Source organism: Rhinopithecus bieti, unplaced genomic scaffold (assembly GCF_001698545.2).
Source record: "Rhinopithecus bieti isolate Rb0 unplaced genomic scaffold, ASM169854v2 scaffold_21649, whole genome shotgun sequence".
Classification (NCBI taxonomy): Eukaryota; Metazoa; Chordata; class Mammalia; order Primates; family Cercopithecidae; genus Rhinopithecus; species Rhinopithecus bieti.
Window position 1 is genome coordinate 3,586,991 of NW_016811584.1, and position 15,216 is coordinate 3,602,206.

The 15,216-nt window shown below is 48.9% G+C and overlaps 1 protein-coding gene across 4 annotated transcripts in view; it reads right to left on the bottom strand.

Annotated features, from left to right (window-relative positions):
* Nucleotides 1-8: 8 nt before the first annotated feature.
* The window catches only part of FAM107A (family with sequence similarity 107 member A), a 63,085-nt gene continuing 47,877 nt past the window's right edge, over nt 9-15,216 (bottom strand). For 2 of the 4 annotated variants that reach the window (XM_017894158.1, XM_017894159.1), the window contains 3 exons: nt 3,447-3,621; nt 1,279-1,435; nt 9-760 (listed from right to left, as the gene is read on the bottom strand). In XM_017894158.1, coding sequence (XP_017749647.1) covers nt 653-760; nt 1,279-1,435; nt 3,447-3,621 — 440 coding nt within the window. In that variant the 3' untranslated portion in view covers nt 9-652. Of the gene's footprint in view, nt 761-1,278; nt 1,436-3,446; nt 3,622-7,085; nt 7,185-11,066; nt 11,518-15,216 lie in introns of those variants that run through there. The other 2 variants (XM_017894160.1, XM_017894161.1) reach the window with 2 other exon arrangements.

Sequence of the window (15,216 nt, forward strand, 5' to 3'; positions counted from 1 at the left end):
TAGGGGTGGGGGTGGGGGTGGGGGTGGGGTGGGCGCTGTGCGGAGGGGATGATGAAAGCATGGGTGAGGGGAGAAGACCCTAAACAGCTGTCTTTGTTAGTGTCCTCCCACCTGGTCAGGATGGCAGCAACAAGGCCACCTGTGGTCTGCCCTGCCCGTCCTCCCCTCAGTGCTTTGGAGGCGGGTGTCCTTGAAGCTAAGCTCTGCTGGCTGCAGGTAAAATCACAGGTGGGGGAGTTCTCTGAGACCTAGGAGCTGGGTGCGTGGAGAAGCGGGGCCCTGGGGAGCCTTGGAGATTCCTGGTGGGAAGGCCCAGGCAGAACAGAAGGCTTGTCAAGCCAGAGGGCTGCCTCTTCCTCCTCAATTCTGCCAGAGAAACCCCCTGTGCTGGGCTCCGAACTCCCTGCAGGGAGGGATGCAAATTTTCCCTCTTGGAGCAGAAGGTCTGGGTGCTTGGAAGGAAAAGCCTAGGAGCTTAGGGGCGCTGGCCTCCCAGGGAGAGCCAGGCCCTCTGGGGTGACACATTTCTACAGAAGCAGGTGGGAACATCACAGACGTCCCAAGGCCTGGGGCTCAGGGCTGCCAGGTGCAGAAGGGCTGGAGGAGGGTGTCCAGGCCAGGGTGGGTGGTGGCCTGAGCCTGGCAGCCGGCCCTACAGCGCTCTCTCTTCGCTGGTCAGTGTGGCAATTCTCCGCAGGTTTTCCTTGACTTTAATAAACTCCGGGGCGTGATCCTCTTCCTTCTCCGGTGGTTTTTCCAGCTGAAGGAGGGAGAAGCAGAGGGGTGAAGGGGGTGGAACTAGGGGGATTCCTACTCTGAAAACCTATGGAGTTTGGACCAAGGGCCCACTCAGTGGGGAAACAGAACCAACCTGAGGATGAGTTTTGCTGCCAGCCTGGTAGCTGGGGCACAGAGCACGAGACTGAGTTCTCCTTGTGAAGCCTGGTTCAAATCACTCACCCGCTCTGGGCCTCAGGTTCCCCATCTCTAAAACAGGAATGCCACCTGGCACGCAAGACAGTTGTAAGAATGAAATCAGAACCAGCGTGCAGTACGTTGGGCCAGTGAGGAAGCTGACGTTCAGAGACGGGAAGCCACTCACCCTAAGGACCTAGCAAAGTGAATGGCAGAGGGAGGACTCAGGCCAGGCGTGGACTCTTAGTCCAGTGCTCTGTCTGCTGATCCTCTTCCCTCTTACTGGTTGTGGCCACAGCAGAGCTCCTCCCTGGAGGACAGCCCTGGAGGATGCGTGATCCTGGCTGGGTGCCCATCACCCACCTGGTTCAGCCTCTGCTGCCGTCTCAGCAGCTCCTGCTCAAAAGGGCACTGCAGCCGCTTGGCTTCCAGCTCCTCCTTCTTCTTCTTGATGAGCTGGTTCCGCCGACGGTGCTCCAGGACGCGCTGCAGCTCTGGCTTGCTGTCCACACCAAGGCCCCTGGGGTGGGGAAGGGGGAGCTGTCAGGAGACCATCACCTTCCCGCTTCCCCCAGCCTCAGGGCTGCTTCCTGCGGTGACACCAACCCCCAATATTATCTTGTGCAATCCTCCCTGTAGCCTTGGAGGTGGACCCATTACTGTCCCATTTTACCGAGACAGAAGCTGAGGCTGCTAGGGCTGAAGATACCAGTCCAGGTCACAGCTACAGATGGGCCAGATGAGGATTTGAACCCAGGCCTGTCTGACTTCAGAGACCAAGTTTTATGTTATTTCTGGTTATTTTCTTACGATACTTTTCTAAAGGTAGAATTGCCGGGTCAGGCTCTTTGAAAAGATTTGAGGTACATATATCTATTTGTGCCTGAGAAAGGTTATCCAGTGTATCCTCCTGTGAACAGTGTACAAGAGCATCTATTTCTCCCCACCATCACCAGCCAATCTTTTTCTATTTGAGAATCTGGTAGGCAAGAAGTAATATCTGTTTTTCATTTGTTTCTTTATTAGTCACATGGAACAACATTTGATATGTTTACCAGCAATTTGCATTTCTTCTTTTGTGAATTAACTGTATTATCACTATTATTTTTACAGACAAGGACTTTCTCTGTTGCCTAGACTGGAGTGCAGTGGTGCAATCATAGCCCACTGCAGCCTTGAACTCCTGGGATCAAGTGATCCTCCTGCCTCGCCCTCCCAAAGTTTTGGGATTACAGGTGTGAGCCACCACGTCTGGCTGACTGTATTACTTTTTATTCATCTTTTCCTTGTGGATTTTAAGAGATCTGAATATATTAATTTTTTTCTGTATACGTGAGTTTTAAAAATAAAATTTATTTATATTACACATTCTCTGATTTGTCTTTAAGCTTTTGTTTTTGATTGTGGTGATGTTTTTTGATATTAAAGGGATGAATCTAAAAGCCACTCAGAGAAAATGCTCATATTATAATACTAGTTGAAAACAAAAACAAAAGCGACTCAGTGTACAAAATGATAACTGCTAGCATATTAGTCACATAGCTGAAAACAAGAATAGAAGTCACAATCGGCTCTAATACCAGAATCAGCCAGCAGAGGGAGCTCTGAAAGCAACACTGGGCTGGTGTATTACTGGTGAGCAGGAGTATTTCCCAGTCCTCCCAGAGGACGCTCAGCCTTCCTCTTCTCCAATTCACATCCCATCAATTGCCCCATCCCACCCCTGCCGCCTCCCAGATGCCCCTCTGGCTCGTCTCTGTCATTGCATACCACGGCCTGCCATGAAAGAGACAGCCACCATCCTGGGCCTCTGCAACACTCCTGCCCCCTTCGGTATTGTGAGCTCCCCCACCCCCCAAAACCTCACCAGACAGGCCCATCACACCCTGTGGCCCTGCTGTAGACCCTCCCTTAGTCCATCTTTCTGCCCTGGCCTGCACCACACAATTGATGCCCCAGGCACAGTGAGTGACTCCTGTTTCCTGTTCATTTGCATATGAGGTTCCCTCTGCCATCCAACACCCACCTCCGGCCTGGCTGACTCCAGTCCCCCTTCAGGTCATAGCTGAGGCAGCACTGCTCCTGTGAAGTCATTTTAGACCCCTCTCGGGTTCCTCCTCTGGGGTCTCAGGCCTATTTATACCCTCATCAATGCACCCATCCTACTGCCTGGCTATGCACCCGTCCCTGTCTGTGAGGACGGGAACTGGGTCCCATTCATTCTTGTATCCCCAGGTCTGGGCTCAGTGCCCAGCACATAGTAGGTACTCAGCAAGTGTATCTGGAGTGTGGGCATGAAGCAGGTGGCTGGGCAAGAGAACAGGGTTTTTTGGGTTCCTCTGGTTCCCAGGGCCCACTGGGGATGGGGTCTTTACAGGTTTTGCTGGTGATCATGAGGGGCACCCTCAACCTTCCTCAGTCTCCAGGAGCCCCAGGATGGTAGCCAGCTCTGCTTTCCTCCAGGGGCACCTTCCCCATCCCCCACAGGCCCAGGTGCTTGATGGGCCCAGGCAGCAGGGCTTCATCCCTACCTTCTGTGGTTCATGAGCAGCTCCCGGTGGAGCTCCTGGTGACTCCGAGAGGCCTTCACGGGGTTCAGCAGCTTCTTGGGCTTGATGAGCTCCGGATTCCACTCTCTGTATTCTGGCCGGGCCATCAGGCCCCCGATGTCCGCCCGCTCCCTCTGGATCTCCGAGTACATGGCGGCTGTGGAGATGGGCAGAGGAGTAGCTCAGAGCTGAGCCTATAATCTCACCCTGCCCCACGGGGCACAGTTGAAAGGCAAGGTTTTCACGTCAGATGGACCTTGGCCACCTGCTACTGCGCATACCTGGGCAAGCTACCTGACTTTCTGAGCCTTAGTTTCTTCACTTATAAAGTGGAAATCATAATGGAACGCATGCACAGGGCTGTGAGAACAGGAGATGATGTTTGCGACATCTCTGGAGTATAGAAGTAAAGTGATAATGGGTCACAAAATATGGGTTGACACATGCGTACTTTTTGGCCTGACTTTGCAAACAACGGTTTTCTCCCACTATAAAAGGAATTGTGTTTGAGTTTCTGTTTTTCAATGAGCTCATAACAGAAAAGGAAAACATATTTGAAAAGAGTAATTGTAACAAGTAAATGTACTTGTTAAAAACAATTTGGGTAAATGCAGTGATAAAAAGAAAGTATTACCCTTTATTACCTAACTCTATTCAGAGTTCCAAATTCATTGTGGAACTGTTCAGCTTTTCATTTTCTTCACTTCAAAGAGGAGAATATGAAATTCAGATACTGCTGTGTCCCTAATAGCAAAGGGATGGTTGTCAAATGTTTGGCTACTCAATGGCCCTACTTCTACCACAGCAGTTTGAAATCTGTCAATTTACTTAAAAATTAGACACAAGGGCTCCCTCTTCTACAAACTGGCTCCTTATCCTTGAAATGCCCAAAAGCAAGTACAACAGAGGGAGAGAGAGAGAGAGGCAGAGAGAGACTGGCTTAAAAAAAAAAAGGCCTCAAAGGTATAGACACTGCCTGGCCATTAGCTGCTTATAGGAATTTCAACGAAAATTTAGACTTTAGCTCTGCTCTCTTCATGAGTCTAGCTTTGCAGAGGTTGAGCTCCTAGTATTTGCCAGGCCCTGACAGTTGGCAGTGTCCGGTCTGGTATGCAGTAGGTGATCAATACACATTTGTTGGTAATTGCCAATGCAACGTTTGAAGTTTTCTTTGGTCTTGGGGAACCAGTGCCCTGTGGCATGTGGTTTTCATGTGGCAACTGAGGGAGTGTGTCCCCACCTCAAACACCAGGCTTCAGCCCCCGCTTGAGGGCCACCATGTTGCCTGTGGACAGACTTTCATTTCCTCCCCCACACTGGGAAGGGGATGAGAACCATTCTTTGTCCGAATACAGTTTCATGGACGAACAGGGATGTGTGAAAACCTGGAAGTGGCAAACAGCTTGTTGGGGTCAGAAAATACAGAGGAGGAGGTTTGACAGGGTGCACATTGCAAGGTGACATATCAGGAATCTATGCATCAAACTGGAGACTGTACTTTGCAATGGTGGCCACCAGACCCGTGTTTGGCATTTCTATGATGATCCATCACAGGCTGCTGTTAGGAGGAGCAAGTAAGACCACATATGTAAAGGTGCTGTGTAATCTGGAACAAGTGTTAATTATTATAAGGTATTTTGGATGTAGCCAGGTGAAGTGTCAGAGCATAGACATGTTAATTTTTCTTCTCGAATTCATATTCTCAGAACCATTTCTAAAATGAGAATTCTTATTAACTTCCCTTTTTTTTCCTCAACTTTTTTGTAAGGCTGTTTGCTTTCAGGTTACATCCTTCCTAATTTTTTGGTCCTTAAAAAGTGATCATAATAGTATTTAGAGTTACTTTAAAATGGGCATTTGACAAAATACATAGTTGGCTGTATCAGCTCCCCTTTCTGTTTTTAGTGTGGATATTTTCTTGTCTGTAGGATCAAGCTCTCTGGGTGCCAATGCATTAGAACACCTGAATTCAGATTGGAGCTTTGAGATCTTCTCTCTTTTGCTGACTATTCCTATTGTCAAGTGTCACCCATCCTTTGACTGAGTAATTCTCAGCTACACTCTTTCCTTCCCGTGACCTCTCTTCCTGTTCAGCTTATGCCACACTTTAATAACTACTTTGGCTCCCTGGCTATTCACTTGTTCTTAGTCCCTCTGCTCCCCACAAATCTTCCAGAGCTGCTTGCTTTTCATCAGCCACACCATCCTTAAAAAACTCACCGTATGTTGCCAAAGTGATAAGGTAGGAAATAGAATAAGTTGGATAACTTTAGGAAAGGAGATGGCAGCCTTAATATTTGCATAGATAAAGCCATATACCCAGAATTCTCACATGGATGAACAGAAACACATTTGGAGCTGAGAGAGTTCAACGATGTGGCCAGATACAAAATAAGTACACAAAATCAAGAGCTCCTGCGTAATGGCAATGATCACTGAGAAAGTGCATAATGATAAAAATAGTCATACATTCCACAAATTTTCGAGTTCCTGTGATTTTCCTGGCACTGCGGTAGACACTGGACACACAGAAGAGAACTAAGCAAGTGAGGTCCCGGCACTCACAGAACCCACACTCTGCTAGGGAGGCCAGCAGTCAGCACATATGCAAGCCAATGAAAACCAAAGACCACAAATGGCTCCAGGCTCGCATACAGACTAAGGAGGGACCCGCTGTCAGCCAGGTATGGCGAGGGCCTCTCTGAGGGGGCAACGTTAAGATCTGACAGTTGAGAATGAGGAAGGAGGCCATTTGGGGCCTGGGGAACAGCATGTGTGACTCATGTACCTTGAACAAGCTGGGTCTGTTCAGGGAACAAAAAGACATAGTGTGCTGGGAGTGGTGTGAGCTGACTGACTGGGAGAGCGTCTGGAGTGAGGGTGGACGGGTGGGTTCAAGTCAGGGAAAGGCGCGCCTGATTCAGTTTTAAAAAGGTCATTCTCGCTGCTGTGTGGGGAAACTGTCAGAGGCCTTGGGATGTTTTATGACTTTGGTTTCCTTCACTTCCAGTGGGTGGTCTCTGTCTCTTTCTCCCATTAAATTCCAGAGGAAAAAATCTGTGATTGGCCTGGCTGAGACCTTCGTCCCATACATAAGTCGCCATCTAGCCAGTGGGTTGGCTGCCCCAGGGCTCGTCGGACTCAGTCGCACAGGGTTGCTTTGGAAGAGGGGCCCTGTTTGGTTTGACCTTCTGTTGTTGCTGTCTTGAAATTCCAAATGCCTTTTGAACAAGTGGCCCTCCTTTGTTATTTTGCACTGGGCCCTGTCCATTATGAAGCCAGTCCTGCACCCCAGGTTCAATCTGTGGTCAGCCCTGGCTCAATGATTTGCTCCAGGCCTTTTTTTTTTTTTTTTTTTTTTAATGAATTAAATCAGCAGTGAGCTGTGGATGAAGGTGTTTCCCTGAAGCCAGGCTGGTGTGGTGGGTGAGGCAGGAACCCTGAAGGATGTGGCTGGTGCCTTCGCTCAGGGCTGCAGGGGAAAAACCAGTGCCTTTGCTGCTCAGGGAGCTGAAGCCCAGCAAACAACCCCTGTGAGATCCTTGTATACATCTATGAGGGGTGGGATGAGGAAGGCTTCTGGGGACCCCCAGGACTTAGAAAGTTGAGCCAGCTTCCTACCTTTTAATTTATTTAACCGAGGTCTCTGGGCAGAAGAACCTCACACAGGTCCTGTTATGAAAGAGACTACTCAACGAAGCACAGGTGCCAGGCCAAGAAAATCCAGGCTGTCTTGGGTGGTCAGCTGGGCCTCCTGAGGCAGAGGACTGGGGTTGTTCCCAAGGTTGCTGAGTGTCCCGAGAGATCCAAGACTCTGGGATCCATCTGGGGAGTGGCCATGGAGGGGCTAAGAGGGGAAGTGGGCATTAGACAGGTCCTCTCTGGAAAGAAAAGGGTGAACACCCAGGAGAAGAGCTAGCAGGGAGAGGGAGGAGCAGGCCAATCATGAAGGAGAAAGGTAAGTGGCTTGTCTGTATTCTTTATGGCTGTCAAAGAAATACAGGAGGAAGCAGAAGGATAAGGAGGCTGAAGTCATTCAGACCTGGATTTGAATGTCAGCTCTGTCTGTGCCTTCCTACCCTCTGGAGCTGGAGCCTGGAAACTAGAGCCTTTGGACCAAATCCCACAGCCCTGGGACACACCACGCCCACTTATTGTCTATGGCTGTTTCCCACTGAACAGCAGAGTTGAGATGGGACAGATGCTTTTGATCTGGTGTTTCCTCATCTGCAAAATGAGCATTATGTTAGAATACTTCTCTATGAAGTTGTGGAATCATAAACGAGGTGATACTTGCAAGGTGCTTGGCAAATGCCTAGTATAGAGTTGAGCACTTGGCGCTGGCTACCAGGGCTGCCACATACAACAGGCCGGTTGTGTACCTCACAGCAGCAAGTCCTCAACTCCTGTAGATTAAACTGTGAATGGTACCCCGGAATGGCAGTGTGACCACCCTGTTAGCTGTTATTAACAATCACTATTAATAAATCCCATTCCTAGTCCTAGATGGAGCCTTCTCATCCTCAGGAACTGCACTGGTTAAATCAGTGGATCTTGACCTTGGCTCCATATTGGCGTCACCACAGGAAGTTTCAAAAATTCCGGTGCCCACCACAGGGATTCTGATTTAATTGGCTTTGGGGTGGCTTGGCCTTGGGGATTTTAAAAGCTTCCTAGGTGGTTCCTAGAGTCAGCCAACTTTGCAAACCATGGAGTTAACCCAAAACACAAACTTATTTGATTCGGCCCTGAAGGATCTCAGCTGACTGTGTTTGGCCTGGTTATTGTGAGCAAATCTGATTAAGGTCACAGTTCTTAGCAGCTGTGTGACCTTGGGGTGTTCTCTAACCTCTGGAATGCTCCTCTGTAGAATTGTGATGCTGTGAAGATTGGATGAGCTAAAGAGCTGGGCATGAGGTGGGGGCCACCAGTAGGCGACAGCTACTAAGTGTCTTGCATGACTATAGGACGGGCAAATAATTCTCAATATGCAGACTGTGGGATGGATGTTGTTTTTCATGGGGTGGGGATAATAAGAGGTCCGAGAAAAGATTGGGAGCCCCTTGCTTGATTCCTCCCTGGTTTTCTTGGTGACTCAAGAGGTCCCAGAGCTCCTCGCCAGAGGCTCCACAGGATGTTGGCCCCACACCAGGCAAGGCTCAGTGGAGATCTCTGCTGCTCCCAGGGAGAGGGCACATGGCCACTGGGGCATGCATGGCTAATGCAGGGTGGCAGATTTGAAACCAAACACTGGTGCCCCCAGCCACAGGAGAGAGTAAGGAGAGACAGAAGGAGAGCTGCACTGATGGAGTCTCAGGGCCCAGTTCATCTTGACAATAGCCATACCCCATTCTGTCTAAGGCCTCAGCATCCCTTCCACTTGCCTCTCCACTGTTCTGGTAGTCCTATTTCTGTCTTTGATGGCATCAGTTGTAACAAATGACACATGAGCCAGTAAAGCAATGGTTAAAGCAGATGTTTTAGTGGATACAGACTGGGTTTGATTCATGGTGGTAACCCTTCCCAGCTGTGTTACCTTGGGTAAGTAGCTTAACCTCTCTCAGCCTCTATACAGCAAGGATAACAGCCTATTCACAGAGCCGTCTGGAGGATGAAGTGATACAATGGCACAATGTGCTTAGCCCAGCGCCTGGCACAGTGATGCTCACTGAAGACAAACCACGGTACTTCTGTCCTGAAGAAATCCTGTGGTCACCTCTCGAATTTGATCTGGATCTCTAAATCACCCTCGGAGGCAGCCAGTGGTACCCCGTTTTATAGATGAGAAAACTAAGGCTCAGAGAGGCCAAGCTACTTGTCTCAAGATACACAGAGAGTAAGCAGCAAAGCCAGGACCTTGGACGCCAAATTCAGTGCTCTTTCTATCTCTCCACTGCCTTCAAGGTGCAAAATGTCTTTTAGTTGACAAAGCAGGGTTATGTCCCTTTTCTCTCTCTAGATAGTCAAGAAACCCCAATGAAGAGGCTGTGTGAGCCCATTTTATAGATGAGAACATGGAGGCCTGCTAACTTGAGGACTAATAGCCTATGCGAAATACAGACTCTCACTGGGGAGACCCAGCCTGGCCCCAGCAGCTTTGGGCTTCAGCTAGAATCCACAGGCCTGTCTGGCCTCAGGCTGGTCTCTGTTTAGGAGAGGACCAGCTGTTAGCCTTCCCTCCTCTGTCCCCACTTCCTTATTACTGTTCAAGCTGCTGGCTTCAGAACACATTCAGGACCCTCTTGGTTCAGCATTTAATAGGATGGCAGGCAGAAGAGAAGAGAGGCTTTCAAAATAACGACTGGCAAATGAAAAAGAGGCATTCAGTAAAAGTGACAAGCATGGCCACTGGATTTCCTGACCCTTCTGGCTTTTTTCATCTCCATGGGGAAAGTGCCTAATTGTATTTCACTGGCCAGCAGCCAAAGAACAGTGTATCTGGGAGCCACCTCCAGATCTCTCAGCAGCCTCTGGTCGATGCTCGGAAGCCCCCAGCAGAGCTGCTTGTCCATTTGGATGCAATGACTCAAGGCTGACTTCCTGAACATTTTGCCTTGGGTCCGTTGTAATTTCCTACCTTGGGAGAATGTTGGGTGGGCATTTAGGATTTTGAATCAATTAAATAGCGGAGTCCAGGGCTAGACATGGAGGGTCCTTAGCAAGGTTAGTGGACAGCATTGTGCAGTTGATCTGGAACAAGCATCAGCAGACCTGGAATCCCTGCTGGCTCATTAATGGCATGATGCCAGTCACTTTACCTGACAGATGCCTCTGCAGGGAAAATTCCAGCAGGTACTTCTCACCAACAGAGCTAAGAGGGCCACTTAGGATCTAAGTCACCCAGAGATGCAGGTGTGGGGGCTGCCTTGAAGCTCAAAGTGACTTGAGTTTGGTAGCAGTTTCAAAAAGTGACACACCCAATCTTACAGCTCTTGATTTCTGGCCCAATCTCAGACTTGCCTTGTATTGCAAAGTCCTAAAGCCAAATTCATCAGAAAGGCAGGCCCTTCACACATTAACCTGCATGCACTATGTGCCATGCACTGTACTAAGCACCTAGCAGCTGTATCTCATGAAATATGAAATTCTGACGACAGACTGAGAAGGTGGGGACTGTCATTATCCTCTTTTTACAGTCAAGGAAACTGAAGTTCAGGGAAGTCATCTGATTTCTCCAAATCACACAGCCGGTGAAAGAAAGAGCTCGAATCTGAGGCACGCTCTGACGCTGAAACCTGTGTTCTGTCGGTTGTGCCGAGCATTAAACCCGCATACTGTGTGATAGTTGACTTAGGTGAGGCTATATCATGCATTAATTCAGATTCACCTGAGGATGCAGCAGAAAAAGATCAACAAGAATGCAGGGCTATGCCTAGGGGCTCACTTCTTTGTCTCCTACCCTTTTCCGAAACCCAGGGTGCCGGGAGGCATCTCCCGTATCATTTTACAGATGCTGGGACATAGCCCAGGTACCTAAACTTAAAGCACTCAGGTCCACTGACAGCCCACTTCAGTGCACAGGGTCTGCCCTCCTTCCCTTCCACCTCCTCCCGAACAGCACCGCGCTCGACAGCAGGGGAAACAGAACAGAGATGGTCTTACTTCTCAGGTTGAGTCCTTGGGAAGGGAAGTCAGGAGCTGTTGCTGGGTTCCTCACTCCACTGGGAAGTCCCAGACTAGCAAGGAGGGCTGCCTCTAGAGGGCGGTTCTTAAACCCCTGGGAACGGGAGGCTGCTGAAATGTGCCAACAAGTGAGACAGCCTTTGCATTCCTGTTTATTCTGGTATCAATAAAAAGGAACTGTTACTATAGTAACAGATATTTCACTTGGTGCACGGCCACTTCCACGATGCGGAACATCATGTCCAAGCCACACGCTTGAGAGGCACAAATAAATACCCATTTTGTCAGATTGATGAGGAATAAGAAACATGCCAAGCTTTGTTCTGAGCAAGGCAGCTCACGTAAAGGAATTTCCCTTGTTTTTTATGGGAGGGTCAGGCAAGAGTGGATTCCAGCACTTCCCCATGGGAGGGGAAGCCAAGCTTCCTGCGGCAGTGGTGTGGATTCTTCAGGAGAAAATGGCTCTGGGGGGAAAGGGGTGGGGTGTAAAGGGAGGGGAAACTGCTCAGCATTGGGTCAGTTCTTGATTATCCACGAATGGGTCAGAAACTCCGTACACAGTGTTTTCCTGATACCCCGAACATCATCAGCACTTCACAGAGGAGCCAACGGGAGAGTGTAGGAGAGGGGAAGCACCGTGTCTGGGTCTCAGCAGGCTCATGTGTTGGCCCTGGCTCCAGCATCAGACCCTTCAGCAGCCACTCAGCGTCTCTGCGTCTTGGTTTCTGTGTTTGTCAAACGTGGAGCACACCAGGGTGGTTGGGAGATGACATGGATGAGATGACATTAGTGAAGCACACAGTCAAAGCTCAGCATATGGGACTTTTCTCCAAGAGAGACCTGGACTCTATGTGAACTGAGGCCAGAGCCCAGCATGGTGCATTTTGCCTGGCAGAATATGTGTTCCATAAGTAGTGGCTCAAAGAATGAACGTGTGAATGTAAAATATAAAAGTAGGCCAGGAACGGTGGCTTACACCTGTAATTCCAGCACTTTGGGAGGCTGAGGCAGGCAGATCACTTGAGGTCAGAAGTTTGAGACCAGCCTAGCCAACATGGTAAAACCCTGTCTCTGCTAAAAATACAAAAATTAGCCAGGCGTGGTGGCACACACCTGTAATCCCAGCTACCCGGGAGGCTGAGGCAGGAGAATCGCTTGAACTTGGGAGGCAGAGTTTGCAGTGAGCCAAGATTGGGCCACTGCCCTCCAACCTGGGTGATGGAGCAAGACTGTCTCAGAAAAACCCCAAAAACAAACAAACAAACAAAAAAAACCACGAAAAGTAAAAAATGTATGTAGATCCTTAAGGCCAGCCTTGGGTGCTTATGGATAATGGAGGCATTCTTCTAATTTCAGAATCAACTTTCATTCGAAAAGCTAGAAGTGTTTTCTATTGTATAGTGTCATCCTAGTCCCCTATTGAGGAAGCTGGGGTCTACCAGTTAGACCGGGCCTCCACCCCCAGCTTTACTTTCTCATGGAGTCTTGGTTGGCTGGAAGGTGATGAGGCCTAGGACATGCATCACAGGCGAATGGAGGCGTTAACAATGCAATCTTGTGTCTTCTTAGGCCTATATTATTTGTGCATTTAACAAACATTTATTTAGTTCCTACTGTGTTCCTGGCACTGTTCTAAGTGCTGGGGGTACCATGTGCATGACACAGGTAATATCCCTGCCATCAGGGAACCTACCTTCAAGGGGGATACCCAGTAAAGAAGGAGACACTCAGGATGACGTCAGGCAGTGAGGAATGCCGTGATGAACGCAAGGCTGGGTGAGGTGAAAGGGGGTGGTGTTTTAGCGTAGCTGAATCACAAGGCGTCAGTTGTGTGAAGTCGGTATACATGGGAGAGTCTTTGTCGGGTGGGAAGAGTCAGTGGAAAGGCCCAGGCTGGGTGGATCCTGGTGTGATGTAAAGGCAGGCTGGGCCCCATCTTGGGAGCGAGGGAGGTGAGAGACGGGTGGAGTGGGAGGGACAGGGCAGGCATGTCCAGGGAGTCTTGGCCACGCTGACCATTCTCGAACCACTTAAACTTAGAGGGTCCCAAATTCTTGGGTGTAAACAATTTTCTGGAAACAATGTGTGGTCCTTTTTGTTTCTTCTTCCCCAGGTCTGCATTTCTTGAGGCACTTTGAATGGTAGCCCCTCAGCCTCCCACCCTGCTCTGCCTTAACTTCCCCAAGCTCTCATGGTAGAAGAAGACAGCTAGATTCTTGTTCAAACCACTCTTTGCTGACCCTGGTTCCTTGCACACATTGTCCTGCTCTGCAAAGAAGTATTTTGAGTATTTCCTAGGGTTTTTCGTGGCTCAGATGAACTAATCCCAGTGCCTTCTAACAGCTGGAGAGTAAGAAGGATCCTGGAGTGGGGGAACTTCTGACAGCTCCTGCTCATCCCTGGAGAAGACAGAAGCCTGTTACCCGTTACACTCCAGAGGAACACGCAACTGACAGCCAAGGAGAACTGGGCAGTAGTTCTTGGATGTTGGGCATCATTTCCCCTGGGCAGTTGGGAGTCACTGTGCTTCTCCCACAAAAACTCTTTTCACAGTCCAACTTGTACACAAACCCATCAGACTGCTAGCCCCAGGGCAGGGGCCTACTATCTTCCTGTCCCAGTACTGAGGGGCTCGATAACTATTGTTAACCTGAAGACACCAAAAACCTTGACAGTGCTGAGCTTGTTACAGCACCATCTTGCTGTGTGTCCATGTGCAGGTGCAACTGTACGTGAGATCAGCGGCTAACAACCACCCTTTCCCAGGCCACACTCCGTAAGTAAGAGACTATGCTACACCCTGAGATGAGATGCAGCCAATAAACCTGTCTATATATTGACCTGAAAAAGATGTCTTCTACATATTCAATAAAAAATCATATATAGTAGGATCTCTTTTCTTTTCAAGATAAAAAAAAGTTGGTATATACATAAAGAACCAGTGTGGAGGCAAATACACTAATCTGTTAGCAGAGGTCAACTCTAGATCAATGTATCTCGAATATTATTACTAGATGTCATTTGAAATGAGTGCTAAAAATGCTCTTGCCTAGATCCTCAGAACCTCTGAGGGAGGAACCTAGGAATCTGGATTTTTTTTTTTTTTTTTTTTTGAGACAGAGTGTTACTCTGTTACCCAGGATGAGTGCAATGGTGCCATAATGGCTCACTGCAGCTTTGACCTCCTGGGATCAAGCGAGCCTCCCACCTCAGTCTCCCAAGTAGCTGAGACTACAGACACATGCCACCACACCCGGCTAATTTTTTATTTTTCGTAGAAATGAGATCTCACTGTGTTGCCCAGGCTGGTCTTGAACTCTTGGCCTCACGTGTTCCTTCTGCTTCAGCCTCCCAAAGTGCTAGAATCACAGTCATGAAGCCACCATGAAATCTGGATTTTTAACATACCCCTCTGGGGGTTCATTTATATTAAAGAGTTTGAGGAGCATTGTTCTACATTGTAAAATTACAGGCCCTTCTCCTTTGTCACTACATTTCTGTAATGTTTGTGGCGTTTAAAAAAAAAAGGCCCAAGCATATATTACTTTTGTTATCAGAAAAAGACTAAGCATTAAAAATGCAAGAAAGAGCAACCTTTCCCAAACAACTGTAGTTAGTTAGGAATCACATCTGGCTCAGTTATGTCCATCTGAATATGGGAAAACAGAGGCCCTCTGAACAAACAAGCCTTTGAGGCGTTTACTCCAGGTAATTGCATAATTCAAGCCCCAGCCGCTGTCTCCTGCATCCTTCTGTGTGGTTTTCCCTGGAGGTCTTCCTATTCTTCCAAAAGGAAGGACTCAGGGAAGCCAGGGGCCTGGGGATCTGCATACTTGCTCAGCCCCCTGGTGTGTTGGGGCATCGAAGGGGAAGCCCAGGGGCTGGGCACACCCCTCCCTGTCTTCCCTCCCATCCATTTTCAACTCTGATTTCTTGGGAACCAGAGGAACCCAAAGGAAGGGCGACAGGGAAGACCAGAGGAGGCAGTCCTGACAGGGAGGTGGAGAATTTTCCTGCATCTATAATGGGCTGGGCTGCAGTTCGCAGAAAATAACCTCCCCAAACAGCTTTTCTTTCATTTTGGCCCCTTTCTCCAAGCCCATGGGCACCTAGAAGAGCTTATCTGGGC